Here is a 27,148-nt window from a genome sequence, read left to right on the forward strand (position 1 = left end):
ACTCTTCTTGTCCGCTCCTTACACGTCAGATCCAATACTTAGTCTAAGCACATCGGTCCCTGGACGGGTAAACCACGCGCGGAATTCAGCACGTTAATAGATACACATAGCTAGATACTAATAGGCTATGTATCACTCCGTAGTTATAACAACAAGTGTTTCTCATTAAATTCATGACTTTATATATTGTGTTTGTTATCATTTTCCTTTTAAAACAATTATGTGTATCAACTAGGTACCTGTGAGTGTGATGCGCACGCAAGCTACGTGTTTAGCGCGTCAACAAGACTTGCACTAAAATAAGAAATTTTAAAACAAAAGGACCCGCCCCTCTGTAAATATTAGCGGTAAGTTACGGAAACATGTCCGTGAAATAAATATCGTCAGTGTTTAGCACAGGGGTCTGACATAGGATAACTTAATCTCAACGTCTAGTGTCGAGTCCCTGTGGTATATCATATACACATTTAGGATTAATTGTGAGCGCCAATAATTACGCAAAAGGCATTAAGATTCATATATCCATATTCGGCAAAATGTTAAAAAAAAATGGAAACTAAGGGTCTTAAAAACAAAACTTGACCATTCACAATGGAATAATGATAAAACAAACAAAGACAAAACAAACAAATTGCATATAAGTGACGTAAGAGCATATGATAGGTTAAGAGTTTAGAAACAATTAAATCTGAATAACCTCATTAATGCGTCATTTCAACATTGGATTTGTTTGGTTGACATACCTAGCTTATAAAAATGTAACGGAGAAAGATATTTCAATGAATCGTTTAAGGCTCGATATTGAAAAATATATTTTATCCAGTTGGCAGTCACATTGCAAATAAAACTTAGTTCTTTATCGTTGACAAAGCTATTTTCAAATTATAATGATGACGTCAGGAAAATTGTGGTCTTCGCCTACGGTTCATAATTGATTCATAAAAGCAAACTCGGAATTACGCAAAAGGATTATTGCGGCGGTACCATGCATTGATATAGAAAATTGATATTCTCCGTTCGTCGTAAATTTTGAGGTGTCCGATGATTTTCTCTTTCAATATTCTATCGATTTCTTTCAAACTTGGTTATCATAAGTTGTTATTAAGATTTTGGAAGAGTTATTGCCCCTTAGTCATTTACTAATTTGTATCATCTCCTACAGTTTTCCGTGAGCTGACCACTTTCATACTTGGTATGAAATTATGTTTTCCTAAACAGCATTTACATTCAACCAAATCAGGAGGTGTTATTGACCTTTGTATTTAAAAAAAACCTGACAGATTTCGTAAATCTTAAGTTATCAAAACACCATTGTTCTTTATCTACGTTGGAGATTCTCTGTCCGACTTTAAAACTTAAACAACTTTATGCTTTGTATTCATGGTTATGATAGCACGAAACTGCACTTACTTCGTGACATTTTGGTTAGACAATTATTGCTTCTCTTCAATGTTTTAATTGTTGATATACAATAATGTGTTTATGACAGAAGACCAGTCTAAATTGGTCCGTCCTTGGTACTTGTGTTAAACGCGTAAATCACCACGCAGTGCGATATACAACGTGATATTTATAAGTCCGTTACATTGTCTTTTGATAAATCAAAACAAGGGCAGTCGTTGTTAAACCTAGTAAACATAGCACCGAGAAGTCTATCTATTGTACTAGAAATTTTGTAGATCATGGCTCCTTTGCTTAATTAAACACTATTTTCTTTGCTAGTGTTACCAAGCACAATATAATTTCCGCATCTTAAAACCCGGATAGCCATCCGTTCATTCCAGACTCCATCTTACAATTATTTCTGCTACTTTCGATCCGAACTTACATCACCAATTCCTGAACATGCTGAGAATGTGAAATATTTGGTTTATGTTCAGAAGTAAATAGCCCCTTTCAATACAATTTTAGAATAAAACACAGTATAGTCAAACATTAAACTGCATCATGCATCTGTTCCGACAACCTCCTGGATTTCGTCAGTGAAGGAAAGGGGGTAGGGGAGGAGGTGTGTGTGTGTGGTAGCTGAGAGCAGGGAAACTCAACTGCTGAAACCTGTGAAGAGAATAAAGAAAGTCAACATTGGTCGAAATCTGAACGTATAGCTCCATGTCCAGGAGGCGACAAATAAACTGTTATCTGAGTGCGTTCTCTACAAGATGCATATGTCAGCGATAATTAGTAACAACATTCCCAGGAAAGATGAGCCAAATTAACGCCTACTACAAACGAATAGCGACCATTAATACCTGTCAGTGAAGGCTCTAAAAAACAACGATGTGACGCAAAGGATACCCCGTAGGTAGTTTGTATTCGTCTACCAGGTGAGAATGATTGTGTATATTAAGAGTTGGTGACGTGAAAGGGGTGCAGTTGCAACAGTGCGCCAAATACACGCTGTAATTCCACACACAGGTGCTGGAACCATTAAAACATCTTTTACTTAATATTGAAAGTATTACATAAATAGTTGCGCGCACTGTGTTTATTTAAGAATTGATTAACTTATACTCATTTATTGAACGAGTTTTACGCCACTCAGTGGCATTATGCCGCCATTCGAAATTTGTATGGCCAAAAATATCCGTCATGTACATGGTCCGTCATCTTGTAAAGTCCCCTCCGGACCACGTACCAGTACACGACAATGTGCGCTGGCTGCTTCTAGTTAACAATATTTACACTTCTTAAATTATAATATCATCACTTATGTAAGAAGGAAGCTGTTCATTTTAATGATCCCGTTTTCGATGAGTTTGTGTCCATTGATATATAGTATTTCCCCAAGTATGGAGCTCAAAAATCAAGAAAGACGTAGGACCTGAGTAGTTTCCTATTCGAAAAATACCATCGGCGATCCTCGTGTTAAGCAGAAATGATAGAGGTTGTAGAAAACTGTAACGGTTGATATGAATAAATATCTATGCCTTTTAAATGATATACAACATGTGTTGGTGAGAATATTTCTCCGTGAAATGTTTGTCGTCTTCCTTTTTCGTGTAGTTGGAAATTAACATTTCATATATACACACAAGTCTGCCCGTGCTACTGATTTCTTTGTATCCTCGATCCACATTACACAAAGATAAGCCCCTCTCTTTTCTGCACGTTAGCGCCTCAACGCAGTCGGTTTGCTGCTGTCAAGATTCCATAGTCGTATTCATTCAAGTGTCCGACGAAAAAACGAATAAAAACACTACAAACACCTTTTTTTGTTTTTCGTAATCTTCTTGTACAAAAACAAAATAATTAGGCTTAATTACATGTAGTGTGTTGTGTTCCAAACAAGCAAGCTTGTTGCGTGTCAAGAATAATTTGTTTGTACTTCAGTTTGCGTCAGTAGACTTGTCATGTAATTCGTTCCGTCCATGGATGGTATTTCTACGGGCTATGTATAGGCTGCTTTATCACAGGGCCCTGATAATTCGGTAAAGTCATGGGAATTTGGACTTAATATGGGTCTGTTTAAAATGAAATAACACAACAACTTTAATTTTATATCAATATTCAGTAAAAATGAACCCTCAAAATGCAAATGGACGGGAAATATACCAAAGGCCTACTCCAACAATGTTGAAAGGTTTACACGGCGAGAAAATGATGACAGACGCCGTGTAACAGTCAACACAATATCAGATAATATAGGCCGACCAGCAAGTTTTAAGGGTAACCAAAGTCTCTATAACTGTTTTGTATTCACTTGGTTTTATTGAAAACACTGGTGGAGGGAAATATCTTTAATGTGTATGATATTTTTATTCTTTTGAAAATGAAGATCCCATAAAATGATAGTGCGACCTGTAAGGAAGTAACCGGACAGAACAGGTGCTACAACATAACTGGTTTTTTACATCGTTAGTTTCATTGTTTCATGGACATTTGTGACAATAATGAACTCGATATCAATATGTTATCTATGGAATTTTCAAGGACGTATCTTGTAAATATTCTGTTTACAGGAGGCCGTATAGTGACGTAAATCAAAATAACTTCTCTCTCGGGTGTAGTTGTTAACGACGACTGTTCTGTAGTGACTGAAAAAAAAAAGATATCTCATCCATCAGAGTAATTGGTTTCTCGAGGAGAAATGGGACTGTAGGGTGGTGTTTTACAGTCATCAGAATAGCATTTTGTTTGTTAATTCACTGAATAGGTCGCAATTTATTTCCCTGTGTTTTGGCTGATATGTATGAAGACTTTAATTTCGCCTAGTAAAGTTGTAAGAGTTGCGCCCCTTCAAAGTATTGACTTCGTCATAAATCACAGAACAATGTAGTATTACACAATGTAGTTTCAGCTGTTTAACGACGGTTCATACTTACCGTAATATTGACACACAGACGAGGAAACACTGATGTTTTGGTAAATCAGCTTACAAATTTGACCCTGTGACCATGAACAATGATCAAGGCAATTTTTTGGAAACATTATTTTGTTGGGCTCCATCCCTGAAACTTACTAACAAAATGTGAATCGAGGCCATTTGGTATAACAAATATGATCTGTGTGACCTCGAATGAGTAAATATGTTTTGTAAACATTATCAGACTTTATTCCAACAAAATATTTTGTTTTCTCTTTGTGTTACTGTGGATAAATCGGTCATCATTAAAATAAAATAACATGAAGATGTTCTGATTTTCCCATATAACACTACTAATATTCTTCATGTTATATTCATTAATACTTATCTATATTGTAGGTACAATGTATTGAGTCTAATTGTCAAATAACAACAACAAGGCATATCATAATTTGATTTTTTATCGGTTACCATGTCATGTTAGTATCTCTTTCAAAAGAACAATTTCATTTTGCATCTGATAAAGAATAATAACTTGCATCAAAATGTCAAGATAGGAGATTTCTTGTCTTTATTTAAACTTATATCCCAACATGTATTGCACAATGTATATCCATAACCACATTAAAAAATCTACTGAACACAATAAACTTTTTGTAGCAGGATCAAACAAGGCAGAAAATTACAAACAGAGATAAACAGTTCTAATGAAGTGAGGAAACAGGTTACTTATCTACATTACAGAATAATGTCAGCAAAAAAGCATGCATAAAAATGTCTTGGGATATATATCTGTCAACCCAATCATCATATCTTTATCTGCACATATACAACCATCCAAAACAAAACTTGAAAGTGACATGAAAATGGCCCGGATTGATAAATACCTGGTACATGAACAAGAAATTCTAAAACCAAGAAGAAAATTAAATGCTAGTGTGCAGTTTATAAACTCTATCAATTTGATATTATCCTAATGCTGCTACATACATTTCTCAATCTGCTCCTGACTTATCCTTAAAATCTTTAAAATGTTCCTAAAAATTACACATAAATTCAGTTAATATTGACAGTACAGAACATGACTTTAAATGGTGCATTCATGATAGTTAATAATTTGTATACAGTCCATTGATGATAAAAACATCCAATGTAATAAGTATATCATATAACCATGATCTGATGTGTGTTTTTAGGTGATTCTAATAGCTTTTGTCTGTCTATTCTGTCAGGGTCATTTCTTTCCTGATTTCTTTATGCCAGCACCACCTGTGAATAAGTTAAAGAAACAATATCAGATGATGTTTTCTTTGTACACTACATGTACATGATAATGAAAACGATAATGTTTGGAATGTGCAAGTTTTCATCAAATAATGTTTTTGTCAATGTTAAAATAGAAGAGAAAAGGGAAAAACAAAAAACAGGTAAATTAGTTGCAATTAATTTTTACTTGTACAAATCATTACAATTATAACAATATTCTCCTTATTAAAGAAATGTCATCTTTTTCTGTCCCAACTGAACCTATCATCAAGATCATTTGTGAGCAAAACTTTGAAAAATAGAAATATTACATCATGACAGCCAATCTATCATGCAATATATACAAAAGGTAGGGACAAGGAATTCTGAAGTAAAGCAAAATCAGGAGAAAGGAAGAAAAGACAGAAATGGGAAAAGACAAAGATTCCAAGTCTTAAATGGGATCAGCAAATAATATTGGTACCAAGATATCAACATTCCCTGAAGTAGACACAGTACTGATCCCTCTTCCCAGTTCTGAATCCCTTATATTACATGAACTGTATATGCCTTGTGACAACTTTCATTGGGACATAAGTAAACCGTGTAACAAAAAGATTGTCATCAATACACCCTGCTCACTGCTCAGGGAACTACATGTCTGTAAATCACTTTAAGGATCTACAAAAGCATCCCGCAATGAAAATGTGACTTTACATATGGAACAACTATACTGTGAAATTGTTTCATGAACCAGGTTTTCATATCATGTCACTGGATAGAGAACTTTTTTCATTTAGAGTACTGACCTAGTCATGTCATCCATACAAGTAGAATGACTGTAATTGATATTAAAATTTCCTAGATATGGACTTAGCAAATCTTCTTTATTGAAGTTTTGAACTCCCTTTTTTAAATCCCAGTATGCCTCAAAAGAAAAATGTATCAAAGTCTCTGTTTATGAACATTTTTTGAACTTGTTTGGATATTTGTATTGAATTTTATTGAAAATAAACTGATAGAATATCATACAAAAACACAGGACATGTAAATAATGACATGGCTTACCCATAGGTCCTTTCTTTCCTGATACCTCTTTTTTTGCCTTTTCTAAAGCTTTTTGCTCTTCTCTTTGTTTCTGTTTGAATGCTAAATCTTCCTAAGTAAAAAAGAATACTTTCTTTAGTATCTAAGGTCATAACAGATACTCCAATACTGACTAGTGCAATACTTGGAAGAGTCAACCCTATATTATTAAGCAACAAATCACTTCATCATGTAAAAAAGTACAAATACATTGCCCTGTTTTTAAAGCCTTTTTATCTAGTTATCTTTTTTTTCATTCTTAATGGTAACAGTATAAAAAGCTTAGTAATTTTCATATGGAATATGTGGGGTTTCATTGTAGATCATGTCTTTAAACTTTATTATTTTAAATGAGTGCACACACTGATCAGTATTATATAACTTGCCATTAACTACAGGCTCTAACAGACAGAAACAGCTATCAGATGGGACTTCATGAGTCATTGGTTAATCAGCATAACATACTGACCGAGAGCTATACTTACCTCATCCGCTTCGTGTTGCTGTTTCTTCGCAGCCTTCAAAGGCTTCTTTTTCCCTCCTGTATATCAAGACGAAAATTTTCATTTCGAATAAACACATATATAAAGCTCTGTCTTAGTTTACAATACTGATATTTATCATTCATTGTATGCTTAATCACTTGGATATGTAACAAGATTTGAAATCCAAAACTTAAACAGGCACGTTTTTTGTGTGAATTTGAATGTGTATTGTTACATGCCCATCTATGGACCTAACTACAGGAATCTAACGTTTTACACGAATTTGAGTTTGAATGATTATACTTCTGAATAGTTCTTAGCTCTCGCTGGACACATCAAGAGACTTAAAGACATGGGCTGTGAAGTTTACAAAATTTTATACAAATTGTCCCCTGAATACATTCAAGATCTGGTGAAATTTAAAGTCTATTTATAATTTTAGGAAGGACTACACAGTCACTGTGCCAAATGTAAAGTCTACCAAGTATGGACAGAAATTGTTTAGTTTTGAGGCAGCACAGGTGTGGAACAGCCTTCCGAATGAATTACGGAAGTGTGAATACTACCCAGAATTCAGGAGGCTGATCCACACCTGGGATGGCCCGATATGTTCCTGTTCTATCTGTGCCAAAATGAAACCTTGATCTGCTTTCTGTGTGTGTTTGTCATTTGGTCTATGTTGCCAATGTTTATTTCTTACTGTTTGTTTCTATATATATTTTATGGACTAGGGACCTAGTTTGTGGGGACTATACTGGCCCAGACCTCTGGGCCATTTTAATTTATAACCGTTAGTGCTTTCATAACTTAAATATGCTGTGTCTTTATGTACATTTTAATCAATGGAAATCCCGTAATAAACATCTCGAGTTACTACTCTGTGCATGTTTTATGTCCATACACGTATGTTTCACATTTTGTTTTTTTCTTTTACATTGATATGTTTTGTCGTAATAATAGCTCCTCTGAGCTAATGTTGACTTTGTTTATCATATACGACACAAAATAAAGCTTATTGTATTGTGATCAGTAGCATAATCACTGCGTATCACGGCATATTTTGGAAAACTACTTTTATAAAAACATACTCATCTTCAAACGCCTATTGGTAAACAATCTGAGAATTTTTCAATTAAAATATCGTAACGTATCATACCTTCTCTTCCAGACATTTTTAGGATGTGTGGATATATGTGTTGACTGTAAGTGGTCGCGGGCACGTTGGTGTTACCTGAACGTATAGACGCATTCAGCGATATGGGCAATCGAGCAGTGAGGTGAAGAAACGTAAATCATATACGTTACATCGTTTTAATATGTTACGACTAATTTCATTGGTCCGTGAGGACGCACAGACTCAGTAGCAACCAAAATGGAGGACAGGATTGGAACTTCCGAAACTTTTGTTTGCAAACTTGGCACGTTTGGATAATTATTGTCGTGGTTTCAAAGTAACGATGATACTATAACGACGCGATATCTGTTAACGAAATATTTGGAGCACATTTAAAAGAAATCGAGTTGCCACTGACCTGGTTCATAAAGACGAGTTAGAATTCGGAGAGAGAGCAGACTGGAATACACATCTGCCAAGTGAAAGATTGTCTGTTTACCAAGTTTAAAAAAGTGGCATTGAGTAATAAATGAAATCATCCGTATCGAACATTCACAATGAAGATGCAAATGATTTTCCACGACTTTTGGGTCGCAACTTTCCCCTGAAAATGATGGTAAAAGTACATGCTAAATTATCCAGGAATATTCCCGAATTCCAGGACTCCGCAGCATACTACACTTCAGAATCTATATTTTCAATATAGCAATAAAACAGTTGGAGCAGTAACATAACACCATGTTCAAAAATGACTACCAGGTAATGATAATTCAGATTGTAGGAAGGATTGGGGGTGTTGCATTGCTTAAGTAAGGTGTTTTCAGGGTCTTCATGATATGAATTTGCAAACATTGCAATTTTTTCATGTGTTGATTGCAATTTCAGATCACCACTGCAGACAGATATTTTACTAAGACGGTCAGAAATGTATTGATGTGTGTTAGGTGTTCCAAGTTGAATTAAGAATAGGTGTGGTTTTATATTGCTTAATGCCTTATTAACAGTTGAGGTCATTTAAGAATTGCCTTGAATGTATTCAAAATGAATGTGTGTTTTCAGGAGGACGCGATATGTTCGAGTAAGCATCATTGTGATAGTGTGGAACTGAAGTTGACTTTATAGTGCTACTACACTAAAAGTATATACTAACAATGATCAAACCATTTGTTACATAACCATAATAATGAAGATTAAGTATGAGGTAGTACTAATTACCATTTTTGAAGGCTGGTATACCTTGACCAGGCAACAGAGCCAAAAGCCTTTCCCAAAAGGGTGATAATTCAACTAAAGTACAAAAGTAAAGCAGTGTCAGCAGAGACATTAAGAAGAAATAGTTGTTTAGAAAGCTCAAATCTTAAATTTAGTTGCCTCTTAAGAATGATTCAGTGGGGTTGCAAGTTCAATTCTGATGCAAAACCTATGGGCAATAGATTCAGGACAAAACTTCACAAGTATGAGTTAGATGAACTTTTGTTAGTCTATGACCATTAAATAGTTTTGGATATTAGGATGGCATCAGCAATTTCATTGAGTTGGGCTTCCATGTGTATTGCTGTATTTATTGCCATTAAGCAGCTTAGATTGCCTGCTGTATTATATACATGCATTATGTAAAACAAGCAATGGCCTTATACAGATCTGATCAATATGTATATATTTGATAGTGTTGATAGTGGGATTTTTACTACGGGTGAAAGTTGATTTGCAATATTTCCAGTGAAATAAGAAACATTTTGATCATTATCTCAAATCAAAATCTTATTTTTCTCTTCTTCAGGGTGGCCCCTGTTTTGAACTTCTTACCTTACAAGGAAAGGAATCTTCAGCTCATTGGAAGTTCAGTGGTGGAGTTAAAAAGGTACCTTTGTGTTCCCATTCTAGACAATATATATTCGTAATTGTGTAACTCATGGACTTAATTCTTATATAGATGGTTCAGTGTTCCTTATTCAGCATTACCATTATTATCCTGTAATAAGCCCAAAGGCAAATACATAAACTGAGTTTTGTACATACTCAAAGTAAAGGGTACCATAGATTTGTACCATTCTGATTTATCTATATAGACAGTACATCATCAGAGAATCTTATTACAGTTCACCATTGACATTTAGATCTCATTGTCTTTTCAAAAAGAAGTTAAGAAGCTTCTACAATGGAGTTTTTTATAAGTGACTGAATCACTGTAGGTTGATCAGTGAATCAAACTTTGATTTTGAAACCGAGTTACTGGTACTAGAACTGAAGTTCCAGGTTTTAAATCACATTTTGTTTCAGTGCTGGTATCAGTAGTGTATTGATCATAAAAACCTTGCAAAACTGTGTTTGACTGTGGAAATGAATGAAAGTAATTGATCTTGGAATTATCAATAAGCATATTGAATTAGTAAAAGGATTACAGAATACTAGAAACTTTCAATTTTCACAATTTCATTAGATATGAAAATGAATGATTTTGGTAGAAATATAAACTGGTAGAACTGAATCATGTAAGTCTGAACACTGCAGACATATTGTAATGTTACATTACTTTGGATTGTGTTTATGGTTATTTTTATTGATCACCTCTAAATAAACTCATACCACCTTCACCGCATTAGTTGAAATACATTTTACTTTGTCATCCTATGCATATATAAAAATCTATTTATGTAACTATATCTGTATGAACATACATCTATCACAGGTGTATGATAAGGAGGTAAAGAGCTTTATATACAGTCTTGAAGGGACACCATCCACTACCAAGGTCCATTATCCGAAGGACCAGTCACAAGCAGGTAGGCAACTGTAATATCTGTGGTATATGATTGATTCATGGTTTTACTGAATTAACCATAATTTTTGCCCTTTGAGAAATTTTGGACACTTTCCGGATATAAAGTTCTCTTGTGTTGACAGAGTATTCTTATTAAATGTGAATGTTTTCTTCCTTACAGTTCCTTTGATCCAGCGATACATAGTAATACAGCTTCATCTAGCAAAGGGTCAAGACCTTTCCATTGAACTTGGGTATGTATAGTTTCTTACTGTCCTCAAAGATTTAATCTAGTAAATATCTGTCTGGTTGGATCATTAAAACTGAATTTCTGTCTATAACCTGCATATGTATAGATGGTTTAAATTATACGACAAATTGAATTGTTTGAGCTAATAAAATACATAGTTATGATTTTAATGAGTTTGGTTATTTCATGGATTTTCCCCATTTAATAGTGTTAAACAGGATGCAAATATAATGAATGAGGCATCCATGAGCAGAGGACAGATTGCAATTAAAAATGAAAGTTATATCTATTAAAAGTCATTCTTCATGTGAGAGAATTTAGGAAATTTGACAATTATGCAGGTTGAAATACTCGAACATGGGGAGATTATTATGGGAGTATGGGTGCTTATTATGGCAAATACATTATTTGTGACATATTTATGATAAGTTTAAACTGTTACAGAGTGGCAGACTTAGGGAATAACAAAAGAAGACTACACTTCTCAACAGCACAGAAGGAGACCCAGGTGACACCTCTCCATGCCAAGATACCTCTCACCATCCTACGGAGAAGTATTGTAAGAAGCAAACTTGAACTTGGTACAAGATGCTGTAATGAGAATTCATTTTAGTTCTATACACATAGCATGGTAACAATGTAGATCATGTTTGTTTATCAATGCCCTGACTTAGTGTTAAACCTTTTAGAAGTCTCAAGTCTCCGGAAATGGGGTTTGTGAAATAATCTTATTTCAAACATGTGATTGTCTTAGATTACAGGGAAATGTTGAATTATAGTCTTAATGTCAGAGCTTAAGCGTTAAATTGTGTTTAACAGTTTGATATTTTTCAAATACTGGAATATATGTAATAACAGCAAATTTATAAGAGATGTTGGAATTTGCTGGTATGAAATTCAATGTAAAGAAATGCATTTTTATACAATATATGTGTTGTTTGTTTCAGTGGCTGAACATGTGTATTGACATGGTGTCTCTGGTGGGGGAGACTTGGAAGGGGCAGACTTACAAGGCAACACAAAGCATCTCTGTATCTGCCAACTGTAAACTTCGCCGTATCTTCACCATGAAGATCCAGCCACCTGATACAGCAGGAGATGAGGGTAACTTTCCTATCTACTTTGGTACTCTGAAATAATCAGAAATATCTATTAGGCAGTGATATTTCAATTGCAAATTGAGGTTTAATTGTTATGCTATTCTGTAGATGAAAAGGAAATTTTAATTGTGGTTATATACAAGAATAACTGAAAATGCAAATAGATTGTGATTAATACAAGATATGAATGCCCATTTATCAGGTGCATGATTTAATTCCATGTTATTGAAGTATATAATGAAAAGAATAATTATTTTAACTATCAGGTGTCAGTTCTAGTAGTAAAATACAATTAAGACCTGTCTTTGTTGTGTCATTTTAATACAGGATAAGGTGGCAGGAAGGCTGCAAACATAGTGGAGGAATATAGATCGGTTTTGCTTGATTCCTTTTAATTTTGTGCCCCATCATTTTTTCATGTAGTGTTGCCCATATATATACACCAATGTTCCATTGTGGCCTGTCACATTATGTCCCATTCTGAATCAGTGTAATATCTTTTGAACCTCTGATCATATTGGTACAGATATATGCTTTAGTATTATAACATTAAGTTCTACACATTTACAAGTTAAGGTGATCATTGTTCAACCCTAAAGGGTCAAAGATAGATGATGTTTACATGCATAGAAGCAGATGCATTCATGTCTTATTTCCTTATTTGCAAGAAAATTATGCAGAGATTTCTCATGTGTTCAAATCTAGATATCTAATTTTGATCCAATTTGGTGGACATGTATTGCAACACCAGGAGCACAGATACAAGTTCAATAAACAGCTTTTGCAATTTCAGGGGTAGTTTTTTGGGACACATTTCCATTACAATTTTTAATTGTTTACGATCTAGTTGAAAGCAGTTTATGGATACCAATTGATCTAGTCATACATCAACAACATTCTATAGGTACAGATCAAATGTGTCAAATAATGTACATTTTTCTCAGATATTTAAGTGATTGTGAGTGTTTTGAAGATGTGTCTTCATTTAAAATTCCATTTCATGTCTGTGTCTTGTTTCCTGATAAAGAAATGTATGGATGCCCTCCTAGTAATTCTGGAGAACTTGACCAAATACCCAAGTCATGTCAACTGGCCAACGATGTCCAGCAAATAACACAGGTACAGTACAACTAGCCTCTAGCCAGTTTTTCTTAAATATTGGGCTAGGCCCTGTGTGTAATATAAATGATAGAGTTATACACCAGATTGAAAGACTCAGTAAAATCTTTTTTCATCTTAGGATACATTTTATACACCAAAAGGTTATGCCCCTGATTCATCTAGCGTTACTTCTCCAGAGAAAAATTTACCATGTCTCCACGGTGCATTTTCATGAATTGTTACTCCAGCTTTGCATCAAATGGAATTTACATATTTCTTTGCTTGATAGTAAAATAATGTAACTCTGGTAAATACTTGATGCAAGATACTGTTTGGCTAGAGAGAACTTCTCTTTAGAACAATTGGTTGATATTTAAATGACCTCTGTACATTGGCACTCATGAAGTGACCCATGAATAATACTAAGCCATACCCTTTAAGCATTAGTGTAACCCCATGAAACTTGAGTTCTTTCCTGGAGGAGGAGTTTGTAACCTTGGTAGATACTAGCCACAATATACTGCTTGGCTAGAGAAACTTCTTCAGCTCAATTGGTTGAGTGTAAGACTAGTTACTAAGCCAGGAGTCTTGAGCTCAAATCCTACGAGAGAAATTGAAATAAATCATGACTACTGTTACTTAATGTTCACTTCTAAATTTCTTAGATTTAATATTTTCCTAATTCCTTTCAGCAAATATTGAAATACATGTAATCTTAGTACAATTGTTGTGTATATCTCCAGAATGTTTGAACAGCTTCCTATTCTCTGAATGTGTACCAAAACTTGCACATGAGAGTATTTGGTTGTAACTTGAATTTTGTGAGGAAAATGATTGATAATATGTATAGAATAAAATGGAAAGGTGTATTCTTGCTGAAAATATATGCTTCTTTCCCTCCCATAGGGTAACCCTTGTTCAACCCTGTCTGACTCATACCTATTTTGAAAATATAATTGGAAAATTTTCATACTTCTCCTTTATCTATAATATAGATTTAAGAATTCTTGTTTGGAAATATTAATATTCTCTGACAGTCTTTGGTGTACAGAAAAATACTTCCTGTGTTTGAGTTGGTGAACTTTTGAAATCATATCTTAAATTGTTTTGTGGTTCAACTTTTCATTAATTTCAGCTGCTTACACTGACTAAGATCCGACATGGTGAAAGATTAAGGGCTGGGAGTGGAGATGTGAATCGTGCATCTGCTACACTTGAACTAGGTATGTCTTAAACTTTCAGATGTAATAGGTTAAAATATATATTATCTCCAGGTTCTCTAGATTTAAGATTTTCTGGTTTGACAATTTTGGTTTATCATATTGTTAACTTCATATCAATAGGAAAGCATTCCAGGCAATATTGGTAAAGGAAAATATCTATATTTGATTGTTTTTGTCAACAAAAATATTTCTTTATACAGTTAAATTTGATGTTTCATTTAGATTTAAACTCTAGTGGACGTAGGACATCTCTAAATGATTCCTACCACATAGCATTTGGTTCCAAGGTTCTGGGTTGTAAATCCACGAGTCAAAACAGCAGTAGAAAGTCGGCTCAGGTAAAGTTCTTCCTTATAGAATTAACACTGTCTTTTAAAATCTGACATCATGATGTGGTTAATTATTGTCTTATCCTGGCCATCACTGACTTTACCGAGTTATCATTTATTCATACCATTGGTAAACCAGTTTTCATTGAATCAAAGCTTATTTCAGATTCCAGAGATAGTTTTTTTTACACCATTGAAAATTCCATGTCTTATCACTAAAGAAGCAAAATGTATGGCATACATTTGTTTGATGTTCCTATGTTACGAGTGTTTTAAATTTGTTTTCAAATTTTTTCAAAGCTAAAATAAACATGAGAAACATTATGCTTGTTTGCATATGCTAGTCAATAATAGAATGAATTGAAATGAATTTTTATGTTCTTGAATTACAGGGTAGTATGACGAGTAGAAGTACAAGGAATACTTACTCTCGCATGGATTCTCAAACAGAAGGTGAGTCAGATATCAGGTCATTGAGGTAATCATTTTTGTTGGTTTCCCCAATACTTCCTAATTTGATCTTTTGAATTTAGTCAGTTTTGAATTCTTTCAAAGATTTTTTTTATCTTAAGCCCTCTGAAAACTTAATCTGCCTTTTCAAAACAATATTTGTGAGCCTAGTATCATTTCCTGGTGTTCAATCCTTACTTATCAAGAAACTGAATGTCAACATTTCAATAATATTGCATGTTTGAAAATAAAATGGGTGACATCACATATAAAGTAATCTGGTTTGAGACTATTTTTACTACTTTGTGCCTGACAAATTGTGTTTATACAAATGTTCCTCTTCTATACATGCTGCATTTCAGTCACCCAGTGATAGCATTGTCATTAACATCTAAGGAACACATTTGAATGCTATGTAATGAAAGTCATCCCTCAATGGAGAACGTACACAAGGCAAAATCTTAAATATTTTCTTGGTAGACAGCAATTTGAATAGTAGTTAACTTATTAACAATGTATGTAGATGGGCACATCATAGGAATTAATGACTCTGTATTGTTTTACAGATATGTCAGAGGAGCATTTAGAGTTGTCGTCCAGTATAACAAGTAAGGATGGACTTCTCAGTGGGAGTGACCACAGTCGAGAAGATTCCACCCACCAGCCATCTCACCAGAGGCAGGGATCCGACTCCCTCTCACAGGTCGACCTGGAAATGATGTCCCGAATAGGTAAGACTATCATGACCTCTTTGTGTAGACAAAACTCTGGAAGTTATGGTAGAAATCGGAGATCTGTAAATTCTTCTTTCTATATTTCAGAAATTAATAATTTAGTTTTTATCTGGTTATGCAAAAGAAATGAAATGGGTTTAAAGTCCTAAGATTAGAATTTAAATTATCCTTATGTGATTTAGAAAATGTTTGTGTAAAAATAGATACATGGTATGGCCACAAATGAAAATAGACTTAACATTTAAAGTAAATGCCGTGAAAAATCTACGTTTGGAATTTTTTTCAGACAAACCAAAGCAGGACTTTCCTATAGTACAACCCCATCCCCCTCGTGAGCCATCCAATGACAGACTACGGCGTAAGATACGTGTTAAGGCTGGTGGGAGTGGGGTGGGTAAGGATCGTGTGTCTAGTGCAGGATCTGTCACTGGTAAGTAACAAGTACCTTGCCATCATGTCTATTGACTAAAAATCTAAGCGACCCTAAATACCTTAATAAAATGAGTGAAAATGAAAGTTCTGTTTTAATTAATCATTCATTTTAACAGTAAAATGACATTTTCTGGTTATAAAGTAAGCTTTTATATTAAATGTGACATGTAAAGTTGTCTTGTTTCTATTAACCAATGGAATAATATAGATCAGAATAACTTTCAGTGTGGAGCTACTAACTTCTGACATGAGGAAGCAAAATGGTATGAATTGACTATTTCACAAAATGTTAGTTCTTATACTTTGTGTACTGTTTCAGATGAGAGCATGAATAGTGGTCCTGGAAAGCATTCTCAACAACATTCAGAGTCTAGTTCTAGTAGTCACAAAAGTAGCACAGCATCACATCGCAAACGCTTAGTGTCAGATGGTGAATTAATTTTGACTGAAGGCAGTGAAAATACAGCAGATTCAGCAAACAGGAATAAGTCTGCTGAAACACCACGAGGTATTAAGGCACAGGGAATCCCAAAAGTTTCTGATCGACTGGAAGGGAGAACAGGCAATCGTTTCAAAGGAGTTGGAGCCTCTGGGCAAGATCCACATGACAGACTGAGTCCCAAGGCTTCAAAAGGTATGCTATGTACTATTATCACCAACAGATGTTTATAGCCAGTATTTAATGACCTTATATCTTAATTGCATTTCTCCTAGAAGAAAACTCAAATTCATTTTGCACCTGTTTCTGATTTATCAACTTTCAACGCTTATTGTCTCATACAAAATTTCACTTTGCAGAGTACAACTGTGAAGATTATCAGGAAGAGGGAGTGGAGATGATGGATGATTCTATGAGTGCTGTGATAGAACTGTTGAAACAGAAGGCTGGGTTAGGGGGTAGGATGGGACAGGACTGGGATGAACTGACTGACGAAGAGGAAAGTTCAGCTGAGGATCTGGGTAGAGAGGAGTACGAAGAGAGCGATGAGTAAGTGGCACTGACATTCTTGATCATGTCATATGATTTAAAGAGAAAAAAGAGATTTGTATGGGTTCAATATCAAAACTTTATTTCTCTTGAAGCTATGGAATTTTCTTCTTACCGGTAATACTAAATTAAAACTTAATTAGAAGTGATGATTATTGTTTATAATATAATTTGGATTGTCAGCTTACTCTTGATGTAATTGGATTTATAGGGAAGAAAGTGACAACAGGAAAATGTTTATGTTTGCTGTTCCGCCAAAGTCGGCACCTCGACGCCATTTATCCCCAAGCCAGGCAGACAGTGGTTTGGAGCTGGACTCCTCATCACAGGTAGTAATTGTTCAGTTTAGAAATTGAAAAGAACCTCTCAATTTAACTATGATTGCTTAAAAAAGGTGGAAAGTACTACACTTTTATTGGTCAAGTGTAGGTTTAACTTTCCATACTGTTTGTTAAATTGGGTTAAGGATATATCAAATTTGAATGAATCATTCATAACACTTAAGAAATATTTAATATTTTTTAAAACAATAAAAAAGCTCAACTCTATTTTTATGCTGTAGTCACAGTAATTACATTTGGTTTCAATGAATTTGTTGGTTTTCCAGTCAAGAACATTGTCACTGTCAAGGAATTCCAGAAAGATTTCCAAGGAGTCAGCCAGAGGAGCTCGCCCCGAGGAGGATTTCTTTAACAATAATACAAGTAGTGATGACGATGATGTACATGTGAGGATAAAGTTAGGAGGCTCTCGTCCTAACAGTGGCACAAATAGTCGACCACATAGTGGTACAAACAGTCGGCCACACAGTGGCACAACTAGTCGACCCCATAGTGGCACAAATAGTCGACCACATAGTGGCACAAATAGTGGCACCAACAGCCGAAATCACAGTGGCACAAACAGAAGTGGTACAAACAATTTGGCAGTTAGTCCCAAATCTGGTGTAGAGAAAAAGGTTCCAAGGACAGTGCTAAATCCTGTACAACCACAGATTGCCAATGAAAGTCCTGAACTCCGATTCAGCTCTAACACATCAGTATTACAGGTTCCTGGAATAAACAATGGACATTTATCTAAAAATTCTATTTCTCGGATGAGTAGGAAATCTTTACGGGAGATTCCGATGAATGATGCAAGGCTTAAATCATCGGAGGTGAGAAACAGTTGATGAAATTCTTTTTGCTTCTGTTGAATCATCTTAAACCCTAAAAATATAGATTTGTTGAAACATCAAGAAAAAAAAAACAACTTTTCTTTCTCTGGATTGTATTTAGGTTCGAATCATATTAACAACTGTCAGTTTAAAATGGAAATGAATTTGAATCATCATTTCATAATTTTGTACCAATGTAATCATAAATATTAGATAGAATTAAAACAACATTGGGGAGACAACTGATATACATCACTCACATTTTAAAACTCCACAGCAATCGTCTGGCAAATATCTGTTTTGTTATTGTGTAAGAACAAGGTGTGGAAATGCTTATGATGTCTATCCATTCTACTTTTGATTGATGTACATATGTATATGATTTCTGATAAAAACAAAAACCTTAAAACTAAGACTTGGAAGTATATTTACATTCAAATTTGAAATTAAGTTCAAAATCATATAAACTGTATTAAAATGTCAGGAAGTTAGAAAGTCATTACCATTTCTTTTTCTGTTTTATAGAAACCTTATGACTTTTCAAAATATCAAATGGCTGACATCACAGAATCATTTGAAGCCAAAATGTTATCAAGTATGAAACGCCATAATGATGAGGAGTTGGAGGATGTAGTTGAATCACCAAGGAAACAAACTGCTCCAATCATGCCTCCGAGTAAGAGTCCCCACTCAACACAGGAGCATAACCCTCGTAACTTGTATGATTTCTCACCTACATTGACTAGTGATGATGACACTAGTCTTAGTACTTGGCAGGCTCCGGTAAGTGAACAGCCATCCTTATTTATGTCTATGGTGTATGTTGTGTTAGGTATGAAAATGTCTGTATTTTGATGCTGGTTCTTTTGTGACAGATTCTTGATGAAGTAAAAATGAAAACTGTACTTTGACATGTTGATATTAGATATGTTTAAGTGATGCAAAAATATTGTTTTCAAATGTAGAAAAAACAGGTGAATTAATTAACCTGTTTCAAATGTAGCTTATTTGCAATGTTTTGTTATTATTCATATATTGTTAGTGTTTATAGCAATTTCCATTATGTATATACATCTGTGTAATCATGAATGGGTAATTTGATAAGAGTATGTTTAATTAAACAGCCCAACGCCCCTCACAACTACCAGGATGAGATGAAGTCTCGACTGAGCACTGACACACTCACATCCTCCAACCCTAGGTAGGTCTCCATCAACCAGTGCTTTTGTCCACATCTATAAAAAAGTGTCATAAATGTACTTACCTGTATACGTCAGTTTTGTATGTCTGTTTTGAAGAGTGATTTGCGCCACATTTTACAAACTTATACATAAGGCAGGGATGTGTCAAACATTATCCAAACTAGATTTCTTTGATTCATCCTATGAAACACCTCTGGTTTATCTGCATAGCCAAACATTAAGTCATTTCAAATGGAAATGATTTCATATCAAAATGATCTTCTAATGCATTACCCACAAGGTAAATAAATCCAGGCAACTTGAAGAATCGAGAAATTAAAGTACTTATACATTGTTGACAAAACTTTTTTCAGAGAAAAAAAACCTTTCACTCATAATTATGTGTTTGAGAAAATGTTATCTCAGTCTTAGGCATTAGTTCTGTAACAAATCATTGGAGGAAAGTCTGTACTGAGGTTTTGTTTCAGAGTATCAGTCATTGATTGAGCTGAATTGATCTTGATCACATACAGCTGTGTTATCATCATGATAATTAGTATAGTAAACATTATGACATTGTTAATAACAGGGACTGGGGAATGTTCAGTCCACCCCTCCCAGTCTTCCAAAGCCAGCTGAAGAGCTCTAATGAGGACTTTTCTATAGGCAGCAATAACCCATCTCCACGAAAGGAACCTTCAGGTGAGTGTCTGTGAAAAAGGATTTCTTGAATTATCAAGTGCTTATGAAGCCATGGCATTTAGAAATATTGTGATCTGGATGTGCTGTAAAAACTGTTTTATTATTGTTATAGTTCATGTTTTTTGTGGATTTAGATTAACCTTCACACAAAAAGGCTGTAATCTTCATGAAAAGTAATATGATTATCTCTTGCAATTTTGTCTTCAAGAAATCTGTTTTTTTTTTTTTAGACACTCTATTTCATACTTGAAAATAGCAAAAATAGACTTCCTGGAGAACAAACATCTGTATTTAATCCATACAACCGGATCATGATCTATTTTTAGTTTTATGTGTAAAATGTTTCTTTGATGCTCTTTAGCAAGAGTTCGTTTCTTACTATAAAAAAAATGTACAAGAAAATCCATACTGTTTATGGGTTTATCAACTCCTTCAATTTTCATTTTCAGTTTGTTCTTTTACTAGTTCCATCATTAGTATTAAAAGGGAGACATAGTTGCTGTAGGGCTTCACCTATTTCCAAATTCTTATGAGTCTAAGCTTTTAAACCCAAAGTATGCAGTGATAAGTTAAATGATTCATGTGACTTTCACTTTTTCGTCAAAGGTTATATAAGTGCAAATTTTTTATCATTAAAATCTTGTCTAGACATAAAAATTTTCACTGTGGAAAGTATGTTAAAACTTATGCTGACAGTATTGTGTACTAGTGGTCACAGAGAGCCACTGAGAACAAAGGAAATGTGCATGTTGGCAGGATAGGGGAGAAAATGTGTGTGCTTTTACACGAACATAAATATTCAGAATATGAATAAATTTCATCTTTTCAAAATTATTGATTTTATTGTAAATTCAATTCTTGAGAATGATTACATTTTGGAAAATGTTGAAATAGTTATTTGCAATGTCATGCTGATTGTCTTTTCACAGATTTGAGCCCAAGGAAGGCAGGATTATCAGCAGTGGGATGCCAGGACACAACAGATGATGAATCTATTGAAGAGTTGGATTTACTCTACGATCCTTGTCTCAACTGTTACTATGATCCCAGGAGTTGTAAATACTATGAACTTGTGTAGTATTTCTGACTGATTTTGTTCGCAGCCATCACACCAATGTATCAGCAATGTTACATAATCCACATCAGATGTGTCAAGTCTCCTCTTTTTACCAGAATCCATTTCAGCAATTTCCATGTTACAGTTTGTACCAATTTGTAAGGAATCTTATTCATCAGCATTGAGTTAAAATTTCATCTTTTGATTAGAAAATTAATGCAATGTTCTTTCAGTATAGTATGTATTTTAGGTGTGTGTTTCATGGTGGCAAAAACCACCATCCTTGCCATAGAACTTGTCAGAACCTTTAATAATTTACAAACAAGTTGTGTGTTACCAGTAAGAAATCTTAAAATGGTGTACTGAAGTCTCCTTATAAAACATTAGAATTTGGTAGAACTACTGGAGTAGACTCCACTACATCTATATGAGGAAATCTGTTTGCTGAATCATTTCCCAGTCAATCACATATAACAACTGAGAATTATGTCAACCTTTAACTGAATTATTTGTTCTCTTAAACAAGATTAGAGAACTTCATACCTTGGTTTCATCCAAATTTGAGTAACAAGTTTTATTAACCAACACCTGAAACATCTCGTTATTCTGAGATCCCGGCGAAATGTGTAAAAGTAATGATACAGTAACCGCTATATACAGTCATCCCTCTTATTGTAACATTTATTGCTCTGTCCACATTTTTAAAATTTGTACAGATCATACTACCGTCTGTATCATCTGATCACCTAATTATAATTATAGTACAGAGATTATGCTGTATGTTACACTGTGAATGGTTAGTTTTCTTGGCCAGTTGTGATACACGTATCATATGTATTCAAAGAAAATGTATTGATATAAATAGATATATTTTTGCAAACCATTTTTATGAGCAACCCTGTTGTAAACACATGATATCATGGTGTTTTTCATTTGTTATTGATCACTGTGCATTGTGAAGAGATAGATGATGCTAGACATCCATGGATATAAAGTAAGATCACTACAGTTATATGTTAACATTATTTAATTAATTTTTGTGTGAATGTTTTTGGTGATCATTCATGGTTTAGCTTCCTATATTGTTAGCTATCACATAAAAAATCGACTGTCATGCAAACATGACAAGTTAAATGATTATTTTTAAACTTTGATGTGAAGAAAAAGGCTTTTTACATTGTAAAAAGTAGCATTATTTATTATATAAAATGGTTAGAATTTACCTGCTTTGTCTCTGAATTAATAACAAAGACAAACATTTCATTTATTCACCATTTCAAACATAATGCTGACTGCTCATTTGTAGACAAGCTTGTTAGCAGATATGTGTAAAGTATGTGTATATGAAAGAACATGCACATTGTCTCAAATTTTATGGAGCAGTCCTCGTTTAAAGAAACAATATTTTACTTGGTTCAAAAAAAGATTTCTGATTTTCAAAAAATTGATATGTAGTGAAACTTTGAGAAAACAAAACAAAAACAAACGCACATGTTCTAGAGGATAAAAATGTATTAATTCTGAGCAGGTTGTCAAGCCTAATTCTACTGTTAATTTATACAAGTGATAATTTTGACTATGATAAACAAGGGTGAGTTTAGATTAGATACCAAAATGCCATATTGACATTATTTTGTTATCAGAACACAATTATGTTAATAGTGAAGCATTCATTGCTGTATTTGAGTTAAACAATCTTTATTAATTTTTTGGGTGACTGTTCAAGTACCAATAAGAGTATTGACAAACTGAAGGTATGTTATTCAAAGCAAATTACTTGGCATTTCGTTTCCTTTTTTATGAGTGACAGTAACAAATTCACAAGTCTTTCCTCAAAGAATGAAATGTTTGATTGATAAGGAAATTTCATTGCTTATACATGATAAGGTAATAAGAGCTTACCTCAAAGATTGAAGGTTTTAATTGTATTGTATTTCAAATAGTATTCATGACTACTGGTAACTGCTGTAAATGTTGTATGTAAAAGTATTGGTCACTACTGACATTGGAGTGAGTACAAGTATTTTGTTTTGTCCAAGAGGGAAATGTGAATATTTGTTTAAAAAATCAGGGTTTGCGCTGTCAGTCGCTATCAGTGCTAATGGCGAAAATGAAAACTCATGGGCGATTTAAAAATTGTTTTAGCGAAAGTTGGAAATTGCCAAAATACACAGAGTTAATTTTGTACATAAAGGGGTGTAATTATCTCGCTACCAGCTATCTTCTCAGGCTCATGTCACAGGTAAGCTGCCACAGGGTGCCCAGGTGTTTGTCTTCACCCTCAACTGATCACTCTACACAATCTTAGTTAATAATCATTATTCTGTAATTATACTATTGGACCATCACTTCAAAAACAAACACTGTTTATAGCTGTCATTGATTTACTTACATGAGGATGATCTGTGTTTTACTAAAATATAGACAGCCTCTAATAAACAGGAAATGAACATCCAGTTCATGATAAAAAAGTAACTGAAACTGGTATGAAAAATTTGGATTTTCATCTTTCTTATCCCTTTTCTTCTTAAATTTGACACAATACTTACATCATTTTTATGAGTTTAACCAAAGAAAATTCTTTTAAATAAATCTTTACAACTTAGAATTAAAGTACTGCAACAAAAAAAAACAACTAAAAAACATGAAAATAACACATTTTGATTAAGCTGTATCAATTATTACTTATTGTACCAAATGGGTAGAGCTGAAGGTATAAAGAATCAAACCAGCAAATTTGTCGTGTGAAACCCAATTCTGTCACCTAAAAATATAACCAGTTTTCAGAAATTCAGAGTTTGGCGAATCAAAATTAAAAACCAGAGCTAGCCCTGAAATCAGGATTTTATATATGTATAGAATGGCATTTCTTTTTCAAAAGCCTTTACAATTATGAGTTGAAAAATGTTACCTTTTAAGTTCACGAGTTTTATTTAACATACATATTGAAAAGCCTTTTAAAAAAGTCTCATTAATGTAAAATTATAAGTTTTCATGTGAAGAATTATTTCTTGGGTAATGTTAATCCATGAATTCGTAAATAAAGTAAAATTCATGAGAAGTTTTGTTTTGGATAAAGTGCCAACTAAAAGGCACTGAAAAAAAACCTTCATGAAATGTGAGCCCAATTTCCCACAGTTACTGCACACATTTTCAAGTACCATATTTCCTTGACAGTTTCTATATATATATAGCCCTTGTTATAGTGTCCAGCTCTTCTATATGCCACTACATAGAAGACATATGATGGCAGTATAAGGAGGGTTTAATGTATATACCCAGAGTGAGTTGATATGTATCTTCTTTAACTTATAGACGAGAGAACTGTACAGATAGTGTTGAAACCTGAGCTGACGTGTCCTTTGTAGAAGATGATTATGTGTAATGTTAAAGATGTATTATTTATGTAAACAAGTCTGTGATCTATTGAGAGAGTGAGAAATAAAACTAGAAATATGAAAAAAATCAGTTTATCACCTTTCTTGTGAATGGTATTTTATTCATAATACTTCTCAAGAGTAAACTCGAAGGCATATAACAAATGTACATGTTTGACACATGTCACTGAATGTCAAGGACTACTTTCACATGTGATATGCACAAGGTTACTGACAAGGGTTTTTGGTTGACACGTGTTACACAAAAATGTAGAGGACTTGTCTGTGACACCTGTCGTAAAATAGAAAGAGGACTTGTCTATGACACTTGTCGTAAATGGGAATAAAAACATCACAAGTTGGTTACAGGAGAAGAATAACGACAGCACTCTGAAGAAAGTGATGTATATATATTTTATTATTTCTTCCTATATACAAAAACGTTTCATCAAAGACAATACTATAATTTCCAAACCCCTGTTTTAAAAAAATATTGCCATGAATGCATAATGGAGGAATAAGCTTAACAATGGCATCTCATAATATCACAAATATCAGCATGGACATATCTGTACTGATATTGTCAAAACCTTACATACTGACCACAACTGTCATCTTGCTGCAACAAAAGGATTTCTAGGATTTGTTATAAAAATTAATGAAATGTATTGTCTTAATGTGAATTTCACTCTCAGGACGTCTGAAGAAAAGAAATTTTTTTTAGATTTCAAAGTAATATGATTAATAATGATGTTTATAGATTGATGAAACCATTTTTGAGCTGATCATTATATATTGATATTCAGATATATAAACATTATTTTTGTGTACAACTGTTATATATAGGAAGCTATTCAGATAAAACCGTATTGAAAGTAATAACAGTAAAATCACTCGCACAACTAAAAGATATGTACTGTGTACTGATAATTATGATGTAAAGAATCTATCTAGTACCTCATTGGCTTTAAGTCCAGTCATTTTCTAAAAAAAGTACATAAGTTTACTTGTTGTAAACTTAATTTTAATCACCATGCAGTATAAACCATGCGACTTAAATACCAAGGAGACAGGAGTATACAAGATATAGATGAGACAACATATCAACTTTTGAGGTCGTTTAACAAGATGGAAGAACTGTTAAAATATGCATATGAAGTTTTCTCAAAAGTTGACATTTTTATTGTATGACAAGCAATATTTTGGACATTAGAGCTAAAGCAGAATGCAGATTTTATGAGGTTCATTTTTCATCGTTGTGTAGATATACATTTGTAAACAATGCACTCTTGCAAAAATATATGTGATATACTTCATTATGATACAGAAAGTTTCATTCTAAAAAAGAAAACATAGTTTACTAAACAAGACCATTTTGTGAATTAGTTATTTCATGGATGGTAGAGCTGAACTGCTGCAAATCCCATCAACGTAATATTAACATGTACACAGTTTCCTATTTACACACCTGTGAACAGCACAATCTCCGATAATCCTTTACTGAGTTTTCATCCTCCGTCTACCCAAGATAAATATTCTATTTTCAATTTCATCATGTCTTGGAAGTGAACATTTAACACTACCTACATACATGCATATTTTTTAGATTCTATTTCTCACATTTCCAGTGACCAGGACAGGTTTCCTGTAATACTGGTTATTTGGCCCCTCACTCATTCAGACTTTATATATATGTACCTTCAGGTATATATATAAATCCTATTAATCTTCTACTGATTGGTGCTGCTTCAATAACAAGCCTTACTTATAAAGGGAACTGCTCTTGTAATTATAATAACCTATCATATACCTATCATATTTGCATGATGTCTTTAAATATATTTTTTGTGACTGAAATCACAAATGGTAATTTTCAGTTTTGAGATGATTTTTCTTAACTGTTTTCTATATACATGTAATGTCAAATTTTTTCTTTCTTTATACTTGGAAATATATATTCTTCTTTTTACATCTCTTTACCTTCAGAATAATCTACACTAATGAAGATCTTTCAGCTTTGTTCGGACCACATATCAATGTTTTTATTTCAACATGTATTGTTCTTCCGTAAGAT

At 33.7% G+C, this 27,148-nt stretch overlaps 1 protein-coding gene and 1 long non-coding RNA gene across 2 annotated transcripts; one reads left to right on the forward strand and one right to left on the reverse strand.

Annotated features, from left to right (window-relative positions):
• Positions 1 to 4,748: 4,748 nt before the first annotated feature.
• LOC132546000 (uncharacterized) lies at positions 4,749 to 8,365 on the reverse strand. Its single transcript, XR_009554054.1, has 4 exons — positions 8,276 to 8,365; positions 7,120 to 7,175; positions 6,617 to 6,707; positions 4,749 to 5,572 (listed from the first exon to the last, which is right to left on the reverse strand). It is a non-coding gene; the product is annotated as an uncharacterized LOC132546000 (long non-coding RNA).
• Positions 8,366 to 8,552: 187 nt separating this feature from the next.
• On the forward strand, positions 8,553 to 25,142 carry LOC132546002 (protein CFAP20DC-like). The gene is made up of 20 exons (XM_060209689.1): positions 8,553 to 8,992; positions 10,014 to 10,094; positions 10,923 to 11,016; positions 11,176 to 11,248; positions 11,689 to 11,803; positions 12,192 to 12,348; positions 13,372 to 13,463; positions 14,581 to 14,668; positions 14,891 to 15,006; positions 15,390 to 15,450; positions 16,014 to 16,178; positions 16,468 to 16,611; positions 16,933 to 17,247; positions 17,412 to 17,601; positions 17,813 to 17,930; positions 18,209 to 18,757; positions 19,283 to 19,540; positions 19,882 to 19,958; positions 20,528 to 20,640; positions 21,570 to 25,142. Exons 1-20 carry the CDS (start codon positions 8,972 to 8,974, stop codon positions 21,716 to 21,718), a joined length of 2,976 nt encoding a protein of 991 aa, XP_060065672.1. The 5' UTR covers positions 8,553 to 8,971; the 3' UTR covers positions 21,719 to 25,142.
• Positions 25,143 to 27,148: the final 2,006 nt, after the last annotated feature.

The sequence above is a fragment of the Ylistrum balloti genome, unplaced genomic scaffold (genome assembly GCF_031769215.1).
Source record: "Ylistrum balloti isolate Yb309-2 unplaced genomic scaffold, AGI_CSIRO_Ybal_v1 Utg369872, whole genome shotgun sequence".
Taxonomy (NCBI): domain Eukaryota; kingdom Metazoa; phylum Mollusca; class Bivalvia; order Pectinida; family Pectinidae; genus Ylistrum; species Ylistrum balloti.

Coding starts and splice junctions, on each gene's coding strand:
- LOC132546002 (XM_060209689.1), top strand. CDS start 8,972: ATGTTCAAAAATGACTACCAG. Junction 11,804..12,191: donor CCATCCTACGGAGAAGTATT/GTAAGAAGCAAA, acceptor TGTTTGTTTCAG/TGGCTGAACATGTGTATTGA. Junction 19,959..20,527: donor CTCACATCCTCCAACCCTAG/GTAGGTCTCCAT, acceptor TGTTAATAACAG/GGACTGGGGAATGTTCAGTC.